The 27,728-nt window shown below is 36.6% G+C and overlaps 1 protein-coding gene across 6 annotated transcripts in view; it reads right to left on the bottom strand.

The window, feature by feature from the left end:
• The window catches only part of CENPE (centromere protein E), a 75,658-nt gene extending 49,674 nt beyond the window's left edge, over window positions 1-25,984 (bottom strand). For 4 of the 6 annotated variants that reach the window (XM_061164288.1, XM_061164284.1, XM_061164285.1 and 1 more), the window contains exons 1-16: window positions 25,837-25,979; window positions 24,303-24,394; window positions 21,622-21,711; window positions 21,387-21,505; window positions 20,138-20,257; window positions 19,610-19,691; window positions 19,389-19,456; window positions 19,246-19,311; window positions 15,331-15,382; window positions 13,459-13,546; window positions 12,446-12,575; window positions 11,394-11,513; window positions 10,353-10,511; window positions 6,853-6,997; window positions 4,580-4,668; window positions 2,753-2,920 (exon numbers count right to left, since the gene is read on the bottom strand). In XM_061164288.1, the coding sequence (XP_061020271.1) occupies window positions 2,753-2,920; window positions 4,580-4,668; window positions 6,853-6,997; window positions 10,353-10,511; window positions 11,394-11,513; window positions 12,446-12,575; window positions 13,459-13,546; window positions 15,331-15,382; window positions 19,246-19,311; window positions 19,389-19,456; window positions 19,610-19,691; window positions 20,138-20,257; window positions 21,387-21,505; window positions 21,622-21,711; window positions 24,303-24,394; window positions 25,837-25,892 (1,644 nt within the window). In that variant the 5' untranslated portion in view covers window positions 25,893-25,979. Of the gene's footprint in view, window positions 1-2,752; window positions 2,921-4,579; window positions 4,669-6,852; window positions 6,998-10,352; window positions 10,512-11,393; window positions 11,514-12,445; window positions 12,576-13,458; window positions 13,547-15,330; window positions 15,383-19,245; window positions 19,312-19,388; window positions 19,457-19,609; window positions 19,692-20,137; window positions 20,258-21,386; window positions 21,506-21,621; window positions 21,712-24,302; window positions 24,395-25,836 lie in introns of all 6 variants that reach the window. The other 2 variants (XM_061164286.1, XM_061164287.1) reach the window with 1 other exon arrangement.
• Between the last annotated feature and the right edge of the window lie 1,744 nt (window positions 25,985-27,728).

The raw sequence follows: 27,728 nt of genomic DNA, 5'->3' as shown, positions 1-27,728 counted from the left end.
CCCAGGTCTCCTGTGTCTCCTGCACTGCAGGCAGATGCTTTACCCACTGAGCCATCGGGGAAGCCCCTTAATATAATTTAATCTAACAAATATAACTATTTTACTTCATGTAATCAGTATTAAAAAATTCATGTAACTTTTCATCTTTTTTTCATACTTAGGTCAGTAGAGACTGGCCCCATTTCAAGTGCTCAGCTGGCACACGTGATTAGTGGCTAGCCCATTGTTCAGCAAAGTTTTAATCTGTATTGTTATAATTTAAATTGGCTGGCTCTTTTACCTTTTCTTCTCTAACTTTTGTGCAAAGAAACCACATTTGCCAGAAATGAAGAACTAAATAATTAACTTCAAGTTTTGAAAAATATTTAGAAGGAAAAATTCCTTTACTTCTCATTTGAAATTGCTCTTCATTTTAAGTACTGGTTCACATAAACAGAAAAAGATTAAGTAACTTTTGAAAAGAGATGAGTGTATTCTTCCAATGATGTATTGTTTAAAATGCAGAGAATAGAGAATCTATATGATATGGTCAAAGTTAATCCACTGCTACATAAAAAATGTTGCATATTTCAGCTGTAGTTTTCAGCAGGTGAAACATTTAATTAACATAAATATCTCCAAGTTATGAAAATTATAAAATTAAATCAAGCTAAAATTGGTAGAGAAATGAAATTTCTCTTGTTCCCTGATCATGATAATACTTGACCTTGTTTATTCCTTTCTCTAAAATTACTATTTAAATATTTTTATTACTGTATCTTTACTTGAAAATTACCCACAGCTTTAGTGATTTTTGATAAAACCCTTAGGAAGCCAGGGCAATGGTCACATGTCCTAAGGCTGTAATTTGACTTTTACTCCTTTTTGGCTAAACTTTCCCCCAAAATGTTGATTTTAGAACATACTTTATTGCTTACACCCAGACTTGCACTTTTAGTTTAATATGGAATGGATATTGTAAAATTGTCTTTGAATAGATTCAGTTAGTATTACTTAAATTTTAGGTTACTTCACAGAACCTAGAATTTCAAAGTGTGTCCAAGTGAAAATGAAGAGAATAGAGTTATTTACCCCTTTCACGGTAAAAAGGAAAAAAAAAAATCAAGATGTGAGACTGTGTTATTTTTGTAATCTTTCTGTATGTGATTCAATTTGGTGCATTTGTTCACTTTTAATGATTAATGGAATATATTTATTAAATGTAAGAAAAATTACAGACATTATTGCTACACTTTGGGTATAAAATTGCCCAAAGTAAACTTTATACCATATTATTTATAAGGTACATATAAAAAATTAGATAAGATTTTGGCATTAGAAAGGGACTTGAAAAGCTCCCAATTTAACTTTAAGAGGGAAGATACACAGAAAAGTAAGCCCTGAAAGATTTGATGACTTCCTCAAAGCCTTGCCCACAATTCAAGCCAGGCTCAAATTTGTGGTGAGCTAAAAAACAGCAAAACTACAGCTTCACTCCAGCTAGTCTGCTCCAGAGACCATGCTCTTAAGCATGATACTAGAACTTCCCTCTCAATAAAACTCAGATTACATGATGAAGTTCACTTTTCTTCTCATGATGTTTTACATTTTGTGAATTCACAAGTTTTAAAACAAGTTAAATGAAACTCTGTGGAGAACTTACAGATTTTTGCCTCTGAGGATATACCTATGAAATGCAGAAGTAAATATACTACAGTTTGTAGGCAGAACTTTTAGCACAGAATTCTTTTTTTCTTCTTAAGAAAGAAAAACAGGTGAGAAACTCTGAAACTGAGAAAAAAGAACTGTGTCCCTCTGGGCTCTCCACACAGAAATCTGAGAAGCAGCTACAAATTAACTCATATTTTACCTACACCAAAACACTGACTCTCATTTTTAAGGGAATTCATGGATCATGTCAGGCTTCCCTGATGGCTTAGCTGGTAAAGAATCTGCCTGCAATGCAGGAGACCCGAGTTCAATCCCTGGGTTGGGAAGATGTGGAAAAGGGAAAGGCTACCCTCTCCAGTATTCTGGCCTGGAGTTCCATGGACTGTATAGTCCATGGGGTTGCAAAGAGGCGGACACGACTGAGAGACTTTCACTTCACTAATGGATCATGTCCCAGGTCTGATAGTAGCTGTGGATTCTTACTTTAGAAAACTGATATGGACTCCAAAATTCCATAAAATAATTTCAAAATGTTTATGAACTCTAGGTTAAAGACTCTCTAAACTGAGAAATCTCTTGAATCTTTTGGACAGTTTCCAAGTCCCAAAGTCTGATGGCTTCTGAATTAGCTTAACATGTAGCCTAATACTACACACATGGTTATTTAGGTATATACTTTCTAAAGAAAACAAAGTTCATTAATAGATAATATTCATATATAAAACATTTAGCTGGATATTAAAATTCATGTTGGTCTCAGAAGGAAATGGCTATAGTCTAGGCAGCACTTCTCATATGCTCAACAAATTAAATACTTTAATACACAAATTATAAGAAAACAATTTCTTCAAGACAAATCCATCAATAGGCAGATTCACCAAACCTTGCTAAAGATGTTCTTAATTTTTCTTGTTCATAAGCACAAAAGAAACAAATATGATTTAACTATTTTTAAAACAATATAAATAATTTCTTAAATTCTCTAAATTGTGTATATATGTGGAAAATAGGTACATCTTCAATATCTCAATTTTAGAAATAAATATTTTTAAGAGAATACCTCTGTATTTTTAGTTTAGTTTCACATTTCCACATTCTTTACCTCTTGCTCTTTCTCTGCTTTTCTTTCCAGAGCTTCAAATTCATCCAAATCATTCTTTTCTTTTAATTTCAATTCCATTTCTTCATTTTCTCTTCTTAATTGTTCATAGTCTAGTACCAGGTTATCATAGTTAGCACGAAGTGAATTCAATTCACTTTCTAAGTTTTCCTATTGTAAACAAAACCAAATTTTCAAGTCAGAATTCGAATCATACATTCTTTGTTTTCTTAACTAAAATTTAGATCAATCAAGTAATTATTTTAACTTTGAATCATTTGGTAGTTCAGGCCATTTTCTTCTTCAATATCTTTTTAATGGTCTAGCTTGTTACAGAGTAAGATAAAGGGTCTGCAATTTTGGTAAACTAACTCAGAATAGAAGACTATTTTGAAAGGGTTAGGATGGAAAAAAAAAAAGGATCATATAAACAAATGGTCTGCCTGTTCCTCACCGGAAAAGTTGAGTCAGAAGTAGGAGGTAGGACACATAAAATGGAATACAGGTCTTTAAACTCATTAGTTATAAAGCTGATAATTTAACTCTTCACTTGTCTGACTACTATTTTATTTCTCAGGTATCTCTGAATTTAAGAAGTGAAACAGAGATTATTGATCTTTAAAACTCTAGTGGGAGGGGGGATCGGGATGGGGAACACATGTAAATCCATGGCTGATTCATGTCAATGTATGGCAAAAACCACTACAATATTGTAAAGTAATTAGCCTCCAACTAATAAAAATAAATGAAAAAACAAACAAACAACTCTAGTGGCTGCTAGGTTTTCCTATATTCAAAAGGGGTCTGATTCTGCTTTCTATACTGTTTAAGAGTCAAATTATGAGTTAAAAACAAAACTAACATGAGAGATTTTCAAAAAACACTGAACTTCTAAAGTATGTTTTAGGGACACAAAAATACTTCGTCTAAATACTTAACTAATTAAAACTAGTTGCAACGGTTGGCTAATGGTAATAATAATTCCCAAGAATCACTGCAATTTTCCTCCAAAGTGAAAATGAAATTTTCTTTAATAAATACATTTGTAAAACTATATTTCTTTGAACATTAAGAGTCTAGAAAGTAAATATATAATTTAATTTACTGTAGTATTGATTATACTATTCCTTATTTCTTAAACTCCTGATAAAACAATACACTCACTTTTAATTTTCAGTATTATCTGGCAATCTTACCATTCCCTAACATGTATCACTCTTCTAATACACGACTGAGAATTTTGACACTAAAAGTCAACCCTTTTTATCCCTAGGGGATTGTCGCTAAGTCACTTCTGTCTGACTCTTTGCGACCCTACGGACTGTAGCCCACCAGGCTCCTCTGTCCATGGGATTTTCCAGGCAAGAATACTGGAGTGGGTTGCCATGCCCTCCTCCAGGGTATCTTCCCAACCCAGGGAATTGAACCTGCATCTCTTAAGCATTCTGCATTGGTAGGTGGGCTTTTTATCACTGGGCTTCCCTTGTGGCTCAGCTGGTAAAGAAACTGCCTGCAATGCGGGAGACCTGGGTTTGATCCCTGGGTTGGGAAGATCCCCTGGAGAAGGGAAAGACTACCCACTCCAGTATTCTGACCTGGAGAATTCCATGGACTGTATAGTTTCATGGGGTCGCAAAGAATCGGACAGGCCTGAGCAACTTTAACTTTCACCTTATCATTAATGCCACCCAGGAAGCCCTAAATGGAACCAAAACTGTTACTGAAATTAACTGAGAGCTAGAAATGTGTTACAACAACAATAAACACCAATAACAAATGAGTTTTAAAAAGAATAAAACCATAATGCTCTGTAAAATACATTTAAATTACCTGACTTAGTAGCTTTGTTGCTGGATTCCATTCTATCTCAGTCAATGTATCAAGAGTGTTACTGAAAACATCAGACTCTGAACAGAGAGCTATAATTAGAGAGAAAAGAAATTTATCCATAAACATGTTATTAAGATTCTTAAAACTCAAAGATTAAAAAAATTCTCATCAGAGGTAATAAACTCAAACTAATATGACTTCCCTGGTGGCTCAGATGGTAAAATATCTGCCTACAATGTGGAAGACCTGGGTTCAATCCCTGGATCAGGAAGATCTCCCAGAAAAGGAAATGGCAACCCACTCCAGTATTCTTGCCTGGAAAATCCCATGGACAGAGGAGCCTGGTAGGCTACATCCATGGGGTTGCAAAGAGTCAGATACAACTGAGTGACTTCACTTTCACTTTCAATAAGTACTTACTATATGAATGACAAGAATACATTAAAAACAGATGTGATCATTTGTATTATTGTGTGAATTAAGATCACTGGTTAGAATAAGTGATAAAATATATGGATTCTTAGTATAGTATAGGTAAAAAGGACAAATTCTTAAGTTTGAGATTTGATTATTTTAAGTAGATTTTAAAATGCCCCTAAGAGAAATAATAGCATATGAAGCAACTGACAAAGAATTAATCTAAAAAATACACAAGCAACTCATGCAGCTCAATTCCAGAAAAATAAATGACCCAATCAAAAAATGGGCCAAAGAACTAAACAGACATTTCTCCAAAGAAGACACACAGATGGCTAACAAACACATGAAAAGATGCTCAGCATCACTCATTATCAGAGAAATGCAACTCAAAACCACAATGAGGTACCATTACTCGCCAGTCAGAATGGCTGCTATCCAAAAGTCTATAAGCAATAAATGCTGGAGAGGGTGTGGAGAAAAGGGAACCCTCTTACACTGTTGGTGGGAATGCAAACTAGTACAGCCACTATGGAGAACAGTGTGGAGATTTCTTAAAAAACTGGAAATAGAACTGCCATATGACCCAGCAATCCTACTGCTGGGCATACACACCGAGGAAACCAGAATTGAAAGAGACACATGTACCGCAATGTTCATCACAGCACTGTTTATAATAGCCAGGACATGGAAGCAACCTAGATGTCCATCAGGAGACGAATGGATAAGAAAACTGTGGTACATACACACAATGGAGTATTACTGAGCTATTAAAAAGAATGCATTTGAATCAGTTCTAATGAGGTGATTGAAACTGGAGCCTATTATAGAGTGAAGTAAATCAGAAAGAAAAACACCAATACAGTATATTAACGCATATATATGGAATTTTTTTTTAATATATGGAATTTAGAAAGATGGTAACAATGACCCTATATGCGAGACAGCAAAAGAGACAGAGATGTAAAGAATAGTCTTTTGTATTCTGTGGGAGAAGGAGAGGGTGGGATGATTTGAGAGAATAGCATAGAAACATGTATATTATCATATGTGAAATAGATCACCAGTCCAGGTTCGATGCATGAGGCAGGGTGCTCAGGGCTGGTGCACTGGGATAACCCTGACGGATGGGATGGGGAGGGAGGTGGGATGGGGGTTCAGGATGGGGACACATGTACACCCATGGCTGATTCATGTCGATGTATGGCAAAAACCACTACAATATTGTAAAGTAATTAGCCTCCAATTAAAATAAATTAATTAAAACAAATAAAGAAAAGTCAGCACAGCAAAATAAATAAATAAATAAAATGCCCCTAAAAAATACTTATAACTACATTGGAGACAATTCTGAAACAGATTTCTGTGTTAAACACAGGAATTCTTTCAAAAGTAATTAGCCTCCAACTAATAAAAATAAATGGAAAAAAAAAGATTAGTAGTTTAAGGCTGATGTTATGTGGATCCTAATTTAACTGGATAATGATTAGAAGAAAAATGTGTGCTTCAACTATAATGCATCGTCATTCTTAAGAGATCTGGAAATAACAGAAAACTTCATGAACGTTCAGTTTCTTAAAATCATTTAACTTTCTCATTATCTCCATTGTAATTACACTTAAAATATTAATACACACATTTTATTTAAATGTGTTTATTACATTACTGAGTTATAAGTAAAGTCCTTGCTTTAGGGAGGGGACATATGTACACTGATGGCTGATTATGTTGAGGTTTAACAGAAAATAAAAAAATTCTGTAAAACAATTATCCTTCAATTAAAAAATAAAGTAAAAAAAAAAGTCCCTCTTTATACAGATGCTTTTATAAATGAAAGTAATTGGAAAAGTACTCACATTCATCAATTTCTCCTAAACTTACAGCAGCCTTATGTGTTCTTGTTGTTACATTTGCTGCCATATTAAATTCATTTACGTAGTTTGAGTCCTTCATTTTGTTAATTTTCCCCACGCACCAAGTGACTCTTCGTTTTTTTTTAGCCTAAAAAGAAAAAAATCAAAATTACCTCACACAGATTGGGGCTCATACACTGTAAAACAAGGGAACTAGTTTCCATTTTAAAAAACCATTGCTTTGGTGGAATTTGTACTAAGTCGAGTTTAGTATCTTAATAATTTAAGGATATCCTGAGATAAGAAAACATACTCAAGCTTTTCAGATCAGTGTTTAACCCCATGAAAACTTTGATGAAACTATTACTTACACTATACGTTTTATTTGAAGGTTTACTTATAAGCTTTTCTGGAACATAACTGAAAGGAATCGGTTGACATACAACTCTTTAAGTACTCTGGTGTTGCAAGGAAGGGACAGCTGCTGCTGCCACCCCATAGCTATCGACAGCACTTTGGGGTACCCAGCTTTGCTCCCTCAGTTATCTGGCCATCTGTCACCTTCCCTAGCTCCTTCTTGGCTTCACAAATGCTCAAGCCTATTTATTTGCTTTTGATTTTTTAAAGAAACAAACTCTTGCCTCCTCACTTCTCTCTAGCTACCATTTTCTTTTAGTTTTTACACTATCTTCTTCCTCATCATTTATCTACTTCTTCTTTGTCTCTTTAGGATCATTTCTGTCTACTGCACTGCATCTCAAAATTAACTGCTGTTCCCAGAATGTACTGCTCGTTTTCATGCCCCTACACACAGTACCTTTAGGCTTGAGACAGCCAGCCCTTTCCACAGCCTGCTCTGCAAAACCCAGCTATATATAAATATTTCACTCCAATGACCTTCAGCTCAACACCATGCACTGTACTATTTCAAACTCTTAGCACTGTCTATGAACGTGTCTCCAACCATCTCCTGATATCTCAGCAGAAAAGTTAAACCTATTTTACAAAGACAATATAAGCCTAAACTTACAGAAGCATTCCTTCTTCTGTCCTTGTTGAAATGAATAGATGTTTCTCCTTCTATCTAAGGCCAGACTCTTCAACTGTATTCAAGATCCCATCCCTTTGGGCATCTCTACCCACAGCAAGGTGGCTTTTATTACCAACGCATCAATTCAAACTGCTTTTGCAAATAAGCTTCGTTTCTAAATCTGAAGCATCTTTGTCTGTATGTATCTCATTTAACTTCTCAGCAGAATGTGACCTTGCTTACCACATTCACCTGATTTCCCTTCAATTCTAGAGCTCAACATGGGCTCCTATAGGGGTTCTTTTATTCTGCTTTTGCCTAAAAGTTGTTGTTTCTTGGGGTTCTGTGTTTGACCCTCTGTTCTTTCCATTCTCAACATGCTCCAAGGCCAAGCTCATCCATTCCCAGGACTTTAAATTGGATCAGCTGTAGTTAATACCCAAACTGATATCTCCCTCTCAGACCTTTCACATTTCCAACTGCCTGATGTCTTAAAATAGAGATGTCCTGAATCAAACATTGAGCAGCTCCACCACTCTTTATTCAGTGAAAACACTACCAACTGCCCAGAAAGTCTAGTAATGCTTGCAAGTCATTCAGGATGCCTCTTTCTCTCTTTCCTTGCCCCTGCATCCAAACAACCACAAAGTCCAGTTCAGTCTGCCTCCCAAATAGCTCTGCCGTTTATCCAATTTCTTCCATCTTCAGAACCACAATCCTTGTAGAGGCCAAATCAATCTGATGCACATAGCAATCACACCTTTCCAAAATGCAATTCCTACTACGTTCTAAACAAGGCTTTTAGCAAAATGCAAAGTTCAAATCCCTTAATGTGGTTTACAATGTCCCTGCCACCAGAAAGTCTAATATACTGTTGCCCCACAATTTCAAGGTTTTGTATATGTGTTTTTCTGAAATACTATTACCTAAACCTTCCACTGGGCTATTTTCTACTTATCACTCAGTCAAGAAATAGATCTTGAGTGTCTCTATACTTAGAATGGTGATCTGTACATGATACCTATTAATAATATATATATTTTTAAAGCATATTTATTTCTGGCTATGTAGGGTCTTTGTTGCTGCGCCAGCTTTCCTTTAATTGCAGCTCCTGGGCTTCTCACTGCAGTGACTTCTCTTGTTGTGGAGCATGGCTCAAGGCAGGCTTCAGTAGCTGCAGCTCCTGGGCTCTAGAGCACAAGCTCAATAACTGCAAAGCACAGGCTTAGTTGCTCCACAGCATGTGGGATCTTCCCAGAACAGGGATCAAAACCGTCTCCTGTGTTGGCAGGTGGATTCTTTACTACTGAGCCACCAGGAAAGCCCAGTAACAATCTTAGCAGTATACATTTATTGAGGATTTCTGAGTGTAAAGTCTAGTATTATGCACATACTGTATGTTACTTCACTTAATTCTCACAACAATCCTAAGAAGTAGGGACCAAGCTATTATATCACAGATAAGGAAACTGTAGCAAAGTATATTTGAGATATTGTCTAAAATTAAGTGTTAGGAATTGACAGAACTGGGATTCATACCCAGGGAGTTCAAATCCAAAGGCTCTCCTCGTAAATAAAAAAAATCTGTCAGAAAAATAAAGCCCTCGCAAAAACAAAAAAAGACACAAATCAGAAGTCATAATTTTGATTACTATGTTGATCTATAGTCTAAATCATTTTCTTGATATTAACATTTTTGTTTCTTTAAACAGAAAATATTCCAATATACTTCAGACACCCATGGTTTCCAATCAGCTAATTAATTGTATTAGAATTTCTTAAGAAACATATCAAAAACAGATTCCTTGGCTATACTGTAGACTGTAAACCACAGAAGACTCCAAATAGCCAAAACAATCTTGAGAAAGAAGGGCAAGGCTGGCGGCATCATGTTTCCTGGTTTCAAACTATATTACAACACTACAGCAATCAAAACAATACATATGATAGTGCCACAAAAACAGACACACAAGACCAATGGAATAGAAGCCCAGAAATAAACCCTCACATATACGATCAATTAGTTTACAACAAAGGAACCAGGAAGATAAAATAGGGAAAGGACAGTCTGCTCAGTAAGTGATGTTGGGAAAATTGGACAGCCATATGTAAAAGAATGAAACTGGATTTTATCTTACTTACACGTAAGTAAGATACACTTACACTGGACTACTATACATATGTATATATGATTTTTTCACATATAAAAATCAATTGAAACTGATTAAAGACTTCAATGTTAACACCTGAAACCATAAAACTCCTAGAAGAAAACTAAAGTAGTAAGCTTGAATCCTTGAATTAATACTTCTACATCTGTAATTTCAACAACTTCAAATATACAACAGGTTCTTGGTTTCTTGAATATAATGTATCAAAAGATTATAAATGAATAATTATGTAATCAATATTTAGGAATGTCCAGTTCTATTTTCTGTATACCAAGTTTAAGCTGTTATCTTTTAAATTTTACCTTTAATTCTTGCTGCGATGATAGGGAAGAAGATGTCACTAGCATCCTTGTTAGGTTTTGAATTTTCTCAATCTGGACTTTTTGAAGTAGATCTTTTTCTTCCAAGAGCTGGGCTAGTTGGTCTTTTTCCATTGCCTGAGCTCGAGTCTCTAAAGAAACCTATAGAATGTAATAATGGGTTATGTTAATAATAAATGTAGCTGTATTTTAAAACCTTGAAAGTAGCTTAAAAGAACAGAAATTTGTATGTGAACTAAGAGAATTTTAATTATATTGAAATAAAATATACTCTATGTGCAGAACTCTAGTACACAGTTATCATAGTAATTTCTCAAACTAAAAATAAAATATCCATTTCTTCTCATGTCATTATTCTATATGCTGTGTGTAAAATTATTACAATGCAGCTAAGGCAAATCTATTAACAGCTTAAAATATATAAATAGAAGGCAGAAAGGTTATAAAAGCAGAGACTTGAATACCTACAGCAAAAGAAGTGATGTTTTCATAAGATTACCATTTGTTATTTTAGATCATTCCTAAAAATATCACCAGAATGCAAGATTTACACAAAATCGAGGGCCATAATAGTTAAACAAATTACATTACAATTTTAAGTGATTATCCTATTTTATTGAATTCCTATCCTGGGGTTGGAAGAAAAATTCAAGATAATGTGAAACTCTGGAAAGTAGTTTCAGGTAACTATACATGGCCTCTCTCTTTTTTAACCTAATTTTTCCTATGTATTTGTGATAATTTTTTAAAAAACTCTCTCAACTTGGCCCATTTGAAAACACCAAATTTTACCCTTTGAAAATGAAAAACAAAACCTAAAATAATTTCAGGAAACCAAGTCTTTTAGTTTATAGTAAATTAAACTAAATTTTTTTATGAGTTGATTTCTTCTTGGTTGAAAATTGTTTTAAATCTAGGTTGCAGAGCTCAGTTATTGATGGCTTCATAATCTCTGGGCATTTAGGCAGATCTCAATTCTAAATCTGTCTCTTCTCTTTACTGGAATACATGGTTCATACATACCTCCTCTAATTGCTTTTTAAGATCCATTATTTCTTTCCTATATCTTTTCAGGAGAGCTTCATCACTTGATACCTCATTAACATAAGGAGTATTCTTCATATATTTGGCAGTGCTGGCAAACTGGGAAAAAATGCAAGAGTGTTATGCACTCAACACACACAAAAACTAATAATACTTGGTTTTCTTGTAATTAAGTTTTGTAAAAAAAAAAAAAAAAAGAAAGAAAAAAAATCAGTACTCTTCCCAGGTAGTTTAATACTTTTGAATACAAAGAGCATTCTATGTCCCCATAACAAGGCCAGTAGGGCTCCCATCAAAAGCCCTTCTCCTTCCTTTGAGCTCTATCCTACTTACTAGCCACTTAAGCGTTAATCCAAGGCAATCACATTGGAAGACACGTCTTGTCTTCCCTGTAAGACTATAAATTCTGTGAAGCCCGTGACTCTATTTTCTACCTTTTTTCTCTGACAGTACCTAGATCTAGTACTCAGTAGCTATTTAAACCAATATTTCTTAGCGTGTATCAGAAGTAACTTTAAGTGGGTACATGAAGGTGTCTATTATATATGACACTGAGTCCTTCATTGAGACAGCTATTCTATTGACAATTCAGTTCCCCCACCCCAACCCTCCCCCTTTTCTTCTTTAAACATAAAATGCAGGACCTAGACTCAGTGCAAAGACAGGCAACAATTAGCTAGCAGGAGTTTGGGAAGTTTTTTTGTTGTTATAAACACATACACATGTTTTTTCAGTCACCTATTTGTTGTAAGTGATATTAATTTTTCATTTATGGAACTGATATAAAGTTTCCTTTCATATGTGAGTTCGTAAAAATAAAAAATCAAGTCAATTTCAGTAAAATAGTGTTGAATGTGGCAGAAATTGTGGAGGTGGGATAATGGATTTTGTGATTTTGGAAAAACACATCAATCTTCTTTTATCAGGTATGGTATGTCAATTAAAAGACCTATATCTATTTTTAGTAGGAAATTTTTCCTTCTTAAAGATGATATCACCTCATATTAAGTTGAGATAAAAATCACACTCACCTGGAGAGTACTAAGTGTTTCATCAAAAGACACCGGGGTAATTGTGCAGATAATACGTGTTTTTGCATTTCCTCCCAAGGAATTCTGGAGAATTCGTGTTAATTTGCTATCTCGATAATTTATGAAACCACTTAATGAGAAATGAGTTTGGGAAGAAAAAGAGAAAGCTTTTATATAACAAAATTGGTTGGTTTTTAATGGAGAACCTTAAATAGCTACAGTTATAAAATCAATTCTTTACAGGTTACATGGGGCAGATTGAAACTATTAACTAAGAAAATATTTAAAATACAGAAAGTAAATTTAGTAGGACACCATCATATGTATTGGTTCAGTTCAGTTCAGTTCACTCAGTTGTGTCTGACTCTTTGCGACCCCATGAATCGCCACATGCCAGGCCTCCCTGTCCATCACCAACTCCTGGAGTTTATCCAAACTTATGTCCATTGAGTCAGTGATGCCATCCAGCCATCTCATCCTCTGTCGTCCCCTTCTCCTCCTGCCCCCAATCCCTCCCAGCATCACGGTCTTTTCCAATGAGTCAGCTCTTCGCATGAGGTGGCCAAATTATTGGAGTTTCAGCTTCAGCATCAGTCCTTCCAGTGAACACCCAGGACTGATCTCCTCTAGGATCATATGTATAAGAAGCCACAAATGCTCACAGAGTCATGAGAGCTTTTGAATATATGAAAGAAATAGGTACATATATTTTGAGTGTCACTAAGGGATTCCCACATGGCACAGTGGTAAAGAATCTGCCTTTTCCAACGCAGAAGACTCAAGAGATGTGGGTTCAATGCCTGGGTCAGGAAGATTCCTTGGAGTAGGAAATGGCAAACCACTCCAGTGTTCTTGCCTGAAAAATTCCATGGACACAGGAGCCTGGCAGGTTACAGGGCATGGGGTTGCAAAGAGTCGGACATGACTGAGCAAGCACACACCAAACTATTAAAATTTTCGACCTAATTTAAACATAAGTATTAACAGATAAATGTACAGTGGGATACACTTACCCAACTTGTCCATCGCTAAGTTTCTTGATCACTTGTCCCAAAATAAACAAACTTCGATTTATATTACAGCCTTCCTTGAGTCGCAAACCTGCATTTATTACACAAATATAAAAACTAATATTGAGCCCTGTATTGGATGATGAATTTATTTATCAGCAAATTATGAGAGAAAGTAAAAATTAAAGGGACAGATGTTGAAGTCTCTGTTCTGGACTAAATCTGAGTCTACCTTTAATATCACTGATGGAGGTGCTCTCTCCCTACCCTCCCACCTATTAGGTGAATCAGAAAGGTTATCACCTGAGAGAAACAGCACAACAAAAAAGATGAATAAAAAAAGAACAAGAGGGAGGAAAAGTCCGTTTCCTAAAAGATCTCCTCTAATTACTCCATTTGAATCTAGTTTTTTTAAAACTTCAAATACAGACAACTGCAGACTTAAAACCAAATTAGTTCCTATATGGACTCATAACACCAAAATCTTTAATTTTAAAACTAAATACGCACACATGACTTTAATATTAAAAAAAAGGACAAGTACTCTGAAAAAGCTCTCTTCCAGTTTTATGCCCCAATCAGGACAGGCTTCCTGTCCCCTCTATCAGGAAACCATGTTTATTATTTATTCTTCTGGAGATTTTTAGAAATACAAGTTCATATACACTCATTTCTCCCTTTAATTTTCAGACAAATAGTAGCATACTATATATACTATTTTGCACTTTGCTTCTTTTCACTTGGCAGTATATACATATCAGATCAGTAAATACTGGTCTTTTTCATTCTTTTTTATAACATAGAATTCCACTGTATGGACGTATCAGAAATTACTTACCCAGAACCCTGTTGAGGGATATGTAGGATTCCAATCTACTATGTACACAAAAAATAATGCATCAAATAACTCTGAATAGCTGTTATTTCACAGATGCATTATTTAGCTACTGCTATAATACTGTTATTTAATAAGCCAACTTGAAACAACAGTATGTATTTCCTTTTCACAGGTTTGATTTGGTGGATACGGGCCATGCTCAGCTGGGTAACTTTATGTCAGGCGGCAGGAAATTAACACAGAGAGCGGCTTAACATCTTTAATTTGCACCTTTCCATCTAAGTATGTGTTTCCATTTGTTTATGTATTAATATTTGGTTATGTCCTTCAGGTCTGCTTTGAAGTTTTCTTTTTTTGGGTCCTGTGCAATTTTTGTTGAGTTTCTTCTGAGATATTACATCTTCTAAACTATTATTGTATATTGCATCTTTTTGTACACTAAATATTGTAGCTGGTTGTCTTTAAGAATTATTAATGTCTGAATATTAACTGTGTGCCCCATGACCTTTCTGAATTTTCTTACTGATTATGAAAATTTAGATGGTTTTCATGGTACTCTCATAAGCTCTTCAGCTATGCAATCCTAGAAACTGTATAGTTTTGACTTTTTAAAAAACTGATGGTACAGTAGCCCAAGGACTTCCCCGGTGGCTCAGTCGGTAAAGAATTTGCCTTCAAAGTGGGAGACCTGGGTTTGATCCCTGGCCCAGGGAAGATTCCCTGGAGAAGGAAATGGCAACCCACTCCAGTATTCCTGCCTGGAGAATCCCATGAACAGAGGGGTCTGGTGGGTCACGTGGGGTCCCACAGTCCATGGGGTTGCAAAAAGTTGGACACGACTCAGTGACTAACACACACATAGTAACCCAAATGAGATAACTGGTCAGATACAGAAGCTACTTTTTACACTGAGGACTTTTATCACAGTATTATTATTATCATTACTTTATCAGTTTCTAAAATGCACGGCAACACTTTTATTCTGCAAAAGAATCAGGACGCTCAAGTCCACGTCGTATTTCATGCGCTTTCCTTACCTTCAGCACCTGTTTGAGCAGCCCTTTCACTGCCTGCAAGATCGACCAAATTCTGTAAGATGGATGGAAATGAACCTTTAGAAAGTATAACTTGAGATAAAATCCAACCTACTGAAAGAACATTTTAAACACACAGTTTACTTGAACACTCCATCTGTAACTTCATCTCTCACCCCACCATTTAGGCCTTCCCTTGTCAAACCAATCTGTAACATTTGTTCCTTCTTTGTAATGTAACATATCCTCCATAATGCTGCCAGAATAGGTTTTCTATTTTGTATACAAAGTTCAAAACCTTATCATGGTGAATGTGATTCTTTGCAATCTGGCACTTACGTTGCTTCAGCCTTGTATCTATTCATTACTTATGCCTAACTCAAGTGGAACTACTCACTACACCCTGAATACCTCACATACTTCTACACTTCCAAGTGCTACTCTATGCCATTCTCTTTTACTTCTAAAGTTCTTTATTCAGGACCCAAGGCAAACGTTACCTGCTCAATGTAGCTTTGCTGATTTTATCCTTCCTCCTCCCTTTCCTTGAATGAGCTGCTCTTTGAAACTGTGCATCCAGAGGTCATTATAGGTATGACTTATTCTTACAACACTTACTGTGTAGAGCTAGTTATGTGTTTTTGACTATACTGCAGCATCTTTAAAAGCATGAACTCCTTTCATTTCACAGATATTGCTGAAAAAAGTGACTGTCATGCTATATGACAGTCATACTACATGTCAGGTAGTATGTTAGGTACTAGGGATATGGCAAGGTCCCTGCCCTCATAGAGCTTATATTGTCTATGGAGTGTATGAGAGGAGGAAATTGATGGAGAGACAGAAAAAGACAAAGAAATGAGAAACAGAATATGGTGAGTGTAATAAAGATAATTTAAATAGTCCTGGAAGAGGGAAGAAAGGACAGAGGAGGTTCTCCAATTTGGTAGGGGAAGACTTCCCATTAAGCTGCGAAATGATAGAGGGAGGCAGCCATGCAAGACCAAGGGAAACACAGTCCAGATTAAAAGAGCAGCCAGTATGTCCAGTCACAAAACAGAAATGAGCTTGGTATGTTCATAAAATAGAACAAGTAGCAAGGCAGAGTTGGTGAAGTGGAGATGGGACAATACAGTGTTAAGAGAAGGAAATAGGAGTCAGATTACTCAGGGCTCTGTAAACAAGGATGAGGACTCTGGATTTCCCAAATACAACGGGAAGCCGAGACGGGACTTCAAGCAGAAGAGTGACATGCCTTGATTTAACTTTCTGAAGGATCACCTGTGGCCCCCTCGATGGAAAATGAGCTGTAGGGGGTCACAAGTGGCAGTGGGAGCCCAATCAGGAGGCTAGTGCAGTGAGAGATGATGGTGGCTTGGGCTAGGGAGGTGGTAGTGAAGACAGCAAGTAGTGAGGGATGTCTTCTTCTTCTTTTTTTTTTTTTTAATTTGAGAGCCCAGTAAATATTCTTAATGTATTAAAAGAAGGTGGGAGATTTAAATTACTTCTTTCTTTGGGGAGTGGGCAGATAATCATGTACTCTTGTTTTACAGTTCTGTCTCAGATATGTACTGTTTTCACTAAAATACTTAAAGAAATCTAACCACTGTTATACAGCATCTACTACAAATGATCTCGGCAGAGGCATAATAAAGGGGCAAAGTGGTAAGGAAAGCAGCATGAATTCAGATATAAGTACTACTGGTAAAAGGAATATTCACTATGATAGGAATAAATTAATTTGGCTTTAGACCCACTGAAGCTTGATATAACTAACAGTGGGACAATCTTTATGGAAAGACATGACTTAGAACTCAGAGACTTCAGAAACAATAAATACTTGACCATCATCAACACAGAAATGGTAACAATGCCTGAGGGCAAACAAGGGAAGAAAGGCTACAGAACACTCTTGTGCTTTGATTAGGAGGGTAGGAGGAAAGAAACCCCGAGAATAAAGGACCTGGGCTGAGAGCACTTGGATGTTATTATTCCGGGAAGGCCAGGAGACACTCAAAAACACATAACCAAAAGACCATCTTTAAAGAGCCAGAAAATGACTCTTTGGGGAAGTCTTCTTTCCAATAAGATACTTAAGAGTAATTGGTAAATCTGGTGTTGGGTTAGCTATTATCTATGGTCCCTAGATGATACATCATCAAAAAATATGAGAAAAGACACCAAATGGATCACTATGTCAAGACTAGTAAAGCTAAATCATATTAAAAGTTAAAATTTTAGTGATATTGCCAGTCAGGATGGCTGCTATCCAAAAGTCTACAAGCAATAAATGCTGGAGAGGGTGTGGAGAAAAGGGAACCCTCTTACACTGTTGGTGGGGATGCAAACTAGTACAACCACTATGGAAAACAGTGTGGAGATTTCTTAAAAAACTGGAAATAGAACTGCCATATGACCCAGCAATCCCACTTCTGGGCATACACACTGAGGAAACCAGATCTGAAAGAGACACGTGCACCCCAATGTTCATCGCAGCACTGTTTATAATAGCCAGGACATGGAAGCAACCTAGATGCCCATCAGCAGATGAATGGATAAGGAAGCTGTGGTACATATACACCATGGAATATTACTCAGCCGTTAAAAAGAATTCATTTGAATCAGTTCTAATGAGATGGATGAAACTGGAGCCCCTTATACAGAGTGAAGTAAGCCAGAAAGAGAAAGAACATTACAGCATACTAACACATATATATGGAATTTAGAAAGATGGTAACGATAACCCTATATGCAAAACAGAAAAAGAGACACAGAAATACAGAACAGACTTTTGAACTCTGTGGGAGAAGGTGAGGATGGGATGTTTCGAAAGAACAGCATGTATATTATCTATGGTGAAACAGATCAGCAGCCCAGGTTGGGTGCATGAGACAAGTGCTCGGGCCTGGTGCACTGGGAAGACCCAGAGGAATCGGGTGGAGAGGGAGGTGGGAGGGGGGATTGGGATGGGGAATATGTGTAAATCTATGGCTGATTCATATCAATGCATGACAAAACCCACTGGAAAAAAATAAAGAAAGAAAGAAAGGAGAAAAAAAAAAAAATTGTAGTGATATATCACAGGCCATCTTTGGACAACAAAACAGAAGTTAGGTTTGTTGTTGTTGTTGTTAAAAGACCAGTCTATTAAAATAAATGCTATACTTATATGGTAAAATAACTAAGTTGAACTGGAATTAGATATTTAACTGAGTTTTTAAAATCTGAAAGTAAACATAGATTTATTACTTTTTCCCCTGAAGTTTTCAAATCAAATGCAGTAATCTTAAATCATATCCCACATCAAACTAAGAATTTAGGCCTTGAAGACAGAGAACAAAACAATAATGGTAAGGAATAGGAAGCAAAAAAAAAAAAAAAAAAAAAAGAAGAAAGAAAAATGAAGCAGTTCAGCAAGAAGGAATGTTTGCATAATGCTTATATTCACTTACCAACAGACAGATACTGAACATAAACTAGAGTAATGTGACTTATTTTTGTTTAACTATCTCACCCAGGTTTTCATTCATCTCACAAATCTCAGTTGCACTGGTGGAGGTCAAAAAATAAAACCCCATCGAATCCCAAGATTGCATTAACTCTTTTTTTTTTTTTGCATTAACTCTTAAGTGTGCATAGAATTAGCCCTTTCTCCATTACTGGTTAGGGAAAGCCCCACTCCTACAGTTCTTACATCTAAAGCTTAGGAAGTGGCAGCGTAAGATCACAGAAAGTGAGATTCTCTGACCTCTTCCTGCATTTCTGCTAGTAATTTCATGTTACTGATGAGACTCAACTACCAATTTATAGATGCTTTTGCCAAACAGTCAATAGTTCTTATGAAACCAAACCTTCAGCAGCTAAATTAAATTTTACTTTGGCTCATATAGTACATTATCATGGCTCCTCAATACTCACCAAATGGGACACTTTGACAGATCCTTCACAATTAGAAGGTTCACCTTTCTCTCGACTTTCCAAAATCTAGAAAGAAAAGGCAACTTATAGAAAACTTAGTGTATTCTTAATTGGAAAGACAAAATATAGAGAGAATTACCTACCATCCTAAAAATGGTATGAGAACGACTACTTCGCTGATTCATTTTTGTAATTCCATAATGCCTGTTCTCTGTAAGAGAGTCACATTTCAGCTGTGTGTATTAAAATCCAAAGAAAAACACTTGTATTTTAGATGAAAAGTGAAAAGTGTGATTTAAAGCCAAATACATTCAATTAAATCGTTTCTATAAGTGTTTTGAAGAAATATAGTACAAAGTCTTACTTTCTCCCTTAGTGATCCACTTCAAAGCCATTTCTGATGTATAAACAACTTCTTCTGTGAGGTCAGACACATACACATTCCTCTGAAACAAGTTTAATTACGGTAAAAGTAGGGAAATATAAGTCACTTAAAAGTTCGCATTTCAAAAAGAAAGTACAAACTATCATAGAGTTCATTTGTGGATGTTACGTGGAAAATGGGGATCTTTATTCTGTATGAAAATAATAAGTATATTTCTGATATTTACAATGCATTTCCTATGCCAAAGTATACCAAATTCTAACCTGATAGTTCCACTTTGCTCTTTATAAGCACTTACACCAAAATACTATAACTGTCAATATTTAAAAACTATACATATTACTTAAGACATAATCTCTTTAAATGTCTAAGAAAGAAAATAAAAAACAAACCATAGTAACAGGAGATACTTTAAAGTATACAGAAAGTAAAGGCAAATGTTCAAGAAGAAATAACCCCAATCAGTATGTCTAACTTTTGAGCCACCCTGTTAATTCTGTTACTCACATTGAAGTCTTCCCGAATTATTAAAGGCTTCATTTTTTGAGTGTCACAAAGTAAGTCTGTAATGGTTTCATTGTATATCTCCATGTAAGACACACGTAAGAGAAATTCCCTATCAGGAAACTAGAAGAAAAAGATACGTGACGACTTCAGAGATCATCCAGTTATGAAAACCTAATAACGAATGCTCATGTGCTAATATTAAATATTAAAATATTCTTTGAGAAAACACCTTTATAAAATTTTAGTTTATTTTTTAGCTGATGTGTGGTTGACCCACTCCACTATGTTAGTTCCTGGTACACAACACGGTGGGCCACTATTTCCATACATTTCCAAATGATCTCATTTGGAAGTCTCATTGCCATGTGTCACCATGCAAAGATGTTACAATATTATTGACTATATTCCCCACTCTGCACATTTCATCTCTGTGACTCATTGATTTTCTAATGTAAAGTTTATACCCTTTAATCTCCCTTACCCTATTTCTCATTCCTCCAACTTCTGTTCCCTCTGACAATCACCTGTTTGTTCTCTGTTATCTATGAGTCTGTTTCTCTTTGTTCATTTTTTTTTTTTTTTTAAGATTCTACATAGAGGTGAAGTCATGTGGTATTTGTCTTTCAAGAAATTATCTTTGTAAAACAAACAAAAAAACAAAAAAAATTCTCACTGTGTTTCTATACTGACAATAATAAACAACAACAAAAAACATAAAAACAGTTTCAGAAATAACCAATAGTATCATAGAATTGTAACAGGAAAGTACCCCATCCAACTCTCTAACTTCAAAATAAAACTCAACCTGTATATATTGAAGAAATTAAAAATCATTAAAATAATGATGAAAAAGTAATTTAAAATCAACTCTTAACTAATTAGGTTGCCTATTCTGGCCTTCTGCTCTCCTTGTCTTTTATCTAGTCTACTTTTTACTGCTCCTTAATAATCAATGGTAGCTAAACAAAGGCAATAAGGATGCAACTGTGATAAGGTTTTCCTGCTCCTTAATGCCCACTGTTTGGTAGGAGTACTGCTTCATGATTCAAGGGAAAGAACTTTGAGTTTCCTAAGTAAGTTTATGGGGGAAAAAAATGAATCTATGCTATGCCTTCCTTCTTTCCCCCTGGATAATTAAGAGATAACTGTAAATATACTTCCTTTCATCATTACAAGAGAACAGTAGGGTTGCTATCCTATTATCACTATTTTCACCTGCATGTACTAGAAACGTAGCTAAGTTGTTTACCTTCTTAATTTTCTGGAAAATGTCATGAATTGCCCTGGGTATTACTCCCAAATACTCTTGTGAACCCATCATGGTGTATGTTTTTCCTGAAGCAGTCTGCCCGTAGGCAAATATAGTACCTGCAAAAACAAAACACACACATGCAGAGATTACAAATGAATCTACAGTGTAGAAAATGATCGATACCTGATGAACAGACACCAAAGACTGCAATGTTTCTGCAACGAATACACACCATTGTAGCCTTGGATGGCAGAATCTATGATTGGTACTGCAATTTCTTCATACACATTTTTAGTAGTTTCATTACTATGAAAGACACGATCTAAAAAACAAAACATATTTAAGTTAAACCAAACAAATTGACTGTATTTTCACTCTGAATTAGTAGTTGCCCAAAGAAATAAAATTGTCAGGATATGGGATGATAGAATATTTAAGGTACAATATTTTCTTCAACTCATTGGTCCTATGAAAATACTCTCTTTAGGTAAAATGTGTTGGTCCTCACACAGAAAAAATACAAGTCTATTATCCTATGTACTTTCAAGAGGCAGTAGGGCATGGTGGCTGAATCTGAATATGGGGATCTGGAATCAAGACTGCAAATTCTGATTCTGCCATTTATAGGCTGTGTGATTTTGGGCAAGTGGTTGATGTCTCCATGCCTCAGTTCCCTAATCTGTAAAATGGACATATAATATCTTCTTCATAGAATTATTCTGAACATATATTAACACTTAGGAAATGCAGACTATTACTATTCTTTGAGAAATTCTAATGTTTCTAACATACCTGGTAAGAAAGTCTAGCTCAAACTAAACCAAGAAATGCAGATATCTGGAGGAAAAGAACTGACCAAAGCTGAAGTGTTATGGGGAATGATCAATGAGCTGGCTGCTGAAGGCTGGGGTTTAGGGTAGGATTTACACTGATGAATTCACAAGTCCAGGATGTGGTTCTCTCCTTTTGTTAGCACATTAAAAATGGACCACTCTTTTAGTGGTGGCCTCACCTTAAAGAGCTCGCAAGAAATGGATTTGTAAATCAGGAGGGAAAATTATTGACCTGCAATCAACAGTTCAGTGATTATACTCCTTGCACGGTGACCACACATCTGCCCTATTGGCAGAACAATGTGGACAACCTAAGTGACATCTGAAGGCTGCTTAAGGGTCATTATCTCAGAGCAAGAAGAGATGGCAGGTGATTCAAACCTTAACGTTATGTGGTTCAGATAGGTGGATGAGTCCAGATTCTTTATGGGCATATATGGCTACTGAGAATCTGTGGTACTCAGGTTTTCTAATCTCTAGACTTAGAAAACGAACTTATGGTTGCCAGGGGGAGGGAGAGTTAGGGACTTCGGGAAGGTTATGTACACACTGTTACATTTACAATGGATAACCAACAAGGACCTATTGTATAGCACAAGGAACTCTGCTCAATGTTACGTGCCAGACTGGATGGGATGGGGACTTGGGGGAGAATGGATACACGTATATGTATGGCTGAGTTCTTTCACTGTCCACCCGAAACTACCACAACGTTGTTAATTGGCTATACCCCAACACAAAACAAAAAGTTTGAAAAAAAAATTATGTTAATACCATCAAACATTCCTTTACCAGAACTCATTTTCTCTTCCACACATCTTTGTGGCTTTCTAGTTTCACACTAATTTGACAACTTAACCATGCTTACTGCTGAGGTTGTTCAGAGGATGTCACTGTCGCTCTAGGGAGTCTACGTGGCAGCATGGTGGTGTGGCTAGAATACAGATCTGGAGCCTTTCTCTCTTATTTGCAGGCTATGTGACTCCAAGCCACTTTGCTTCAGTTCCTCATTAAAACAGGAAGGCACCAAATACACAGGCTCGTTAGGAGGGTTAAATGAGGGAATCTATATGAAGCGCTTAGAACAGTGCCTGGCACCGTGGCACTGCTCTATAGCTGCCAGCACTATATACATGCTCAGTCAATGCATAGATCAGTCTAGTTAATCATCAGAGCCTGGGAGTCCCTCTGTTCTAGCTAGCTCTCACTCATCCTGCACGTCCTGGTGTAAATGGTACCACTCCAGACACCGAGTTTAGTTCAGTTCAGTCGCTTAGTCATGTCCAACTCTTTGCGACCCCATGAATAGCAGCACGCCAGGCCTCCCTGTCCATCACCAACTCCCGGAGTTTACTCAAACTCATGTCCATCGAGTCAGTGATGCCATCCAGCCATCTCCTCCTCTGTCGTTCCCTTCTCCTCCTGCCCCCAATCCTTTCCAGCATCAGGGTCTTTTCCAATGAGTCAACTCTTTGCATGAGGTGGCCAAAGTATTGGAGTTTCAGCAGTTTAGTTAGATCTCTGCAAAAGCTTATGTCAGCATAAGTGAAACTACTTGTTTAAAGTCTTTCTTTCCATTATGTAAGCTCTACAACAGCAGAGGTAGGTCCCTGCTGTTTTCTAGCAGACAAAGAAGCAATATCTTCACTATTTATTCTTTAAAGAGTTTTGAACATAGCTGAAAAACAAACAAAAAACCAAAACAATGAAAACAAATTGGAAGATCTTAAAGATGACTTGACACTAAGCAACATATTTTGGGCTTACAGAATTTTAGACCACAAGTACTCTCATGAGTAAGAGGAAGAATGTTAGTTTCAGTCATAAGTTACTGTGAATACAGTAATAGTGTATGTGTTTAATTTTTCAATTCCTTTTTCTTTTTTACGACTACTGTATTTAAGCATCAATTTGTTAGCTTATAAATGATGGATGAACAATTTTTCAAAGTTTCCATTGAAGCAGTTTATTGAAAGCTTGGTTTGATCTTTAGTGACAAATCCAGTGTTATTCATAAGGCTTTTATACCCATAATAGAAAAAGGATACCAGGTTAACTTTTGATGCTATTATGAACTTACCAAAATTGAAGGATTTACTCCCATCAACTTGATAAACTGTATTATTGTCAGTTTTCCAGTACACTTGAGTATCTTTTTCAGATGCTTCTTCTCTAAAAGAATAAAAACACTGCATTTTAGAATAACTGGTCATAAAAGCTGTGTTATATGAGATAGTACAAAGACTTCATCATCTGATAAATATTTAAAAAAAGATTGTAATGACTTATACCACAAATAAGATAAATGTGGAAAATCTACCTTTGAGGGGGCAACACTTTTAAATGGGGCTTCAGTGACCTCCTGCACTTTCATGTACTTTGTGAAACTCTTCACTTCCACCTTCCTATCCAGTAGTGGCAGTTGATATGTCTCTCTCTCTCTTAAAACATTTAAAAACCATCTGAAATCTTTAATTTGGTACATGATACCTCTGTCACTATAATCTCTCTCTTCAATCTCATCTTCCTCTAAATTCTGTATACACTTTAACTCCCAGACGAATCAACTACCTGAAGTTCACTCCCAAAATCAGATTCAACCCTTCCCTGCCTGGAGTACCCTGACTGAGGTTTCCACTAAGTACCTTAACTGTTCTTTCATTCATGATTCAGGTGTTCCCCGACACTGCCCTGTTCCTCCCCTACAGTCATCTCACTAAAGGACTAATGACTTTGCTAGCAAACATTCTTTAACTGTCTATCGTAACATCTGTCATGAAATATTATAATGGTTTCTTCATGTAGCTGTCTTCTAATGCATCAATAAGCTTATTAAAAATAGGAAGTTCCTCATCTTGATATTCTCATTTATTAAGCACCCAGTAGGATTTAACAAATGTTTCTCAGAGACAAAACTGTGCTAGCATTCTGGGGCGAGGACCCAAGACTGGCATAGCAAACAGACTTTCCTTGCTTCCCCTTCCTGCTTTTTCTCTAAAGCATTTATTACTCCAGTATCACCACCTAATATTCTATATCTTTTATCTATTTTGTGTTGTGAGATCCACTGGGCAACGATGGTAGTGTCTGTTTTAATACAGTACACTGTACTAAAAAACAAATCAATATCGATGAATATCGTTCATTCAACATTCTGAATGCGGAATTCAGTTATTGACTGAAGCAATAAGTGTCTACCGAATACAATGCAACAAAACTGATTCGTTTTCGCTTTTAAGGAGTATACAGTAAAGCGGAAGCGAGAGTCAGTTAGACGTAAAATTTAACTGCACTGTGATGAGTGCAGTACAATCTTTCCGATTTCGACTTTCCTAGGGGAGCGGTGGGGACCGCAGATGGGCGACAGTAGTGCAGCGCAGGGAGTAGGGTCTTTAACGTCGGTGAGCCTGGGTTACAGATATAAGAGAATTCCACAGTTGAAAAGGATCCTCTAGATCCTCGATCCTGCCCCGTCCCATTACAGATAGGAAACCGAGGCACAAAGCGGGCCGAGCTTCTAGGCAGCTAAGGAAGAGGAGCCAGGACTCATTCCTCCGGTTCATGCCGGCGCCGGAGTCCGCAGTGGGGACCTGGGTTCGGTCAGGCCTACCTACCTGTTATTGAGCGGCCGAACCCGCACGCAGACTGCTACGGCTCCTTCCTCCGCCATCCCGCCTGGTTGGATCCCAGGGAATACGTCAGAAACCTCCGCGGCCGGCGCTCCAGACCTTACGGGCCACCCCGCCTTTAAATTTAAAATTTCCCAAACGCCGCGTCTGATTGAGTCGCGGTCTCGTGACGTCACGGCCCGTTCCACCTGTGTCGCGGCGCGGGGGACGCCAGGCCGGAGGCACGTCCAAGGATCCTGCGTTGGAAGGTTTCGGGCCGCAAAGACCCGGTCCAGGAAGCGCCTGGCGAAAGATTCACCAGGTAATAGCGGAAATAATTAATATTTGCTAAATGCCGTTTAAGTGCTGGAAGCCTTATAGAAACGTCTTCTTTCGCCCCACCCTTAAAGTGTTTGAAATCTGGAAAATCTTTTCTTTATTAATAAAAGGGAATTAGGAACGTTACAGAACTACATTAACAGTTGGGTTAAAAAAAAAAAAAAAAAAAAAAAAATTGAAACAAACGAAGTACCTCAGATGACAAGAGTTGAAAGCTACTGCCCAGCCCAGAAAGAACAGTCTGGTGCTCCTTTGAAAACTTGGGTTTTAGGTTGTTCATTTTCCGCTTGCTTACACTCCCTTTTCCCCATTGGCTGTGAGTTCCTAATAGGCTGACTTGGGGAAAGAGTTACTGAAGACTGGTAGTTAGGTGGAACTTTTATTAGCAGAAATTTGTTGTTCAGTCGCTCAGTTGTGTCGGACCCCGCGACCCCATGGACTGCAGGACACCAGGCTTCCCTGTCCTTCACTATTTCCCGGAGCTTTCTCAAACTCTTGTCCATTGAGTCAGTGATGCCATCCAACCATCTCGTACTCTGTCATCCCCTTCTTCTCTTGTCTTCAATTTTTTCCAGCGTCAGGAAAGCAGAAATAGAAGTCTAGATAATTGTTTTTCAGAAATAGCGCTTGCTTTTTCAGAACTCTGTATAAAATAACAACTTTCTCGTCTATTCTGTTTCTTTTAAAATGTTTCTCATAACTTTCAGATATAATTAGTATGTATTCTTGTATGACTATGTATCTGTTTCCTCCCACCAAAGTGTCAACTCTGTGAGGTTAGCAACTTTGTTTTTATTTACTCTTTATACCCTGCACCTGGAAAGATATTTGGAGTTTAGTAAACATTCAATTAAAAAATTGCCTATTCAATTACTCAATAATTTTGACATAATTTCTGGAAAGGTACACTTATTTCCTTTGGAGGGGAGGACTAAGAAAATAAATCTACCTTTAATGTATAATATTCCATAATTATAATCTTAGTGAATATTTATTGGTTTCTCTCTAATTTAAGAAATTTGTAGATAAACTATAAATAAAATAGTCTGCTCTTTTTTAGGCTAATCAATATTGTTTTGGTTAACCAATGTGAGCTAGTATAGACTACTTTTCTCACAGCTAAACTGCGAAGATGCTGGGTTTTGTGAGATAATACAGAGATAAAGAAGCTATGTTTTAATTTAAACTAAGTGGTTAGGGAGGGCAAAGGGATTTGTTAAAGATAAACAGAGGCATAATAAAAATTGTAAGGCTTTATTTGAGCAAAATTGATTTGAATCAGGCAGTATCCAGTCTACTAGATAGACAGGAGCTCCAAGGACCAGTATAAAATGGAAGACTTTCATAGGCAGAAGGGGAAAAGGAACTTATACAGGTCAAAAAACTGGGTTGGTAATTGAAAAGTTACTTTTCTTTAGGGGATGACTGGGGCCTATCAGTCAGATTGCTTAACTGGTGCCAATTAGGCAATTCCTGATTGACTAGCTTACAACTCCATTTCTGGGTGAGCTAAAATGATAATTAAGTTAAATCTCTGTTGATATGGGACTTGGCATATG

This window comes from Dama dama, chromosome 17 (assembly GCF_033118175.1).
Source record: "Dama dama isolate Ldn47 chromosome 17, ASM3311817v1, whole genome shotgun sequence".
Classification (NCBI taxonomy): Eukaryota; Metazoa; Chordata; class Mammalia; order Artiodactyla; family Cervidae; genus Dama; species Dama dama.
The sequence above is the reverse complement of the archived record's forward strand: the minus strand, read 5'-3'. Positions and strand labels throughout refer to the sequence as shown.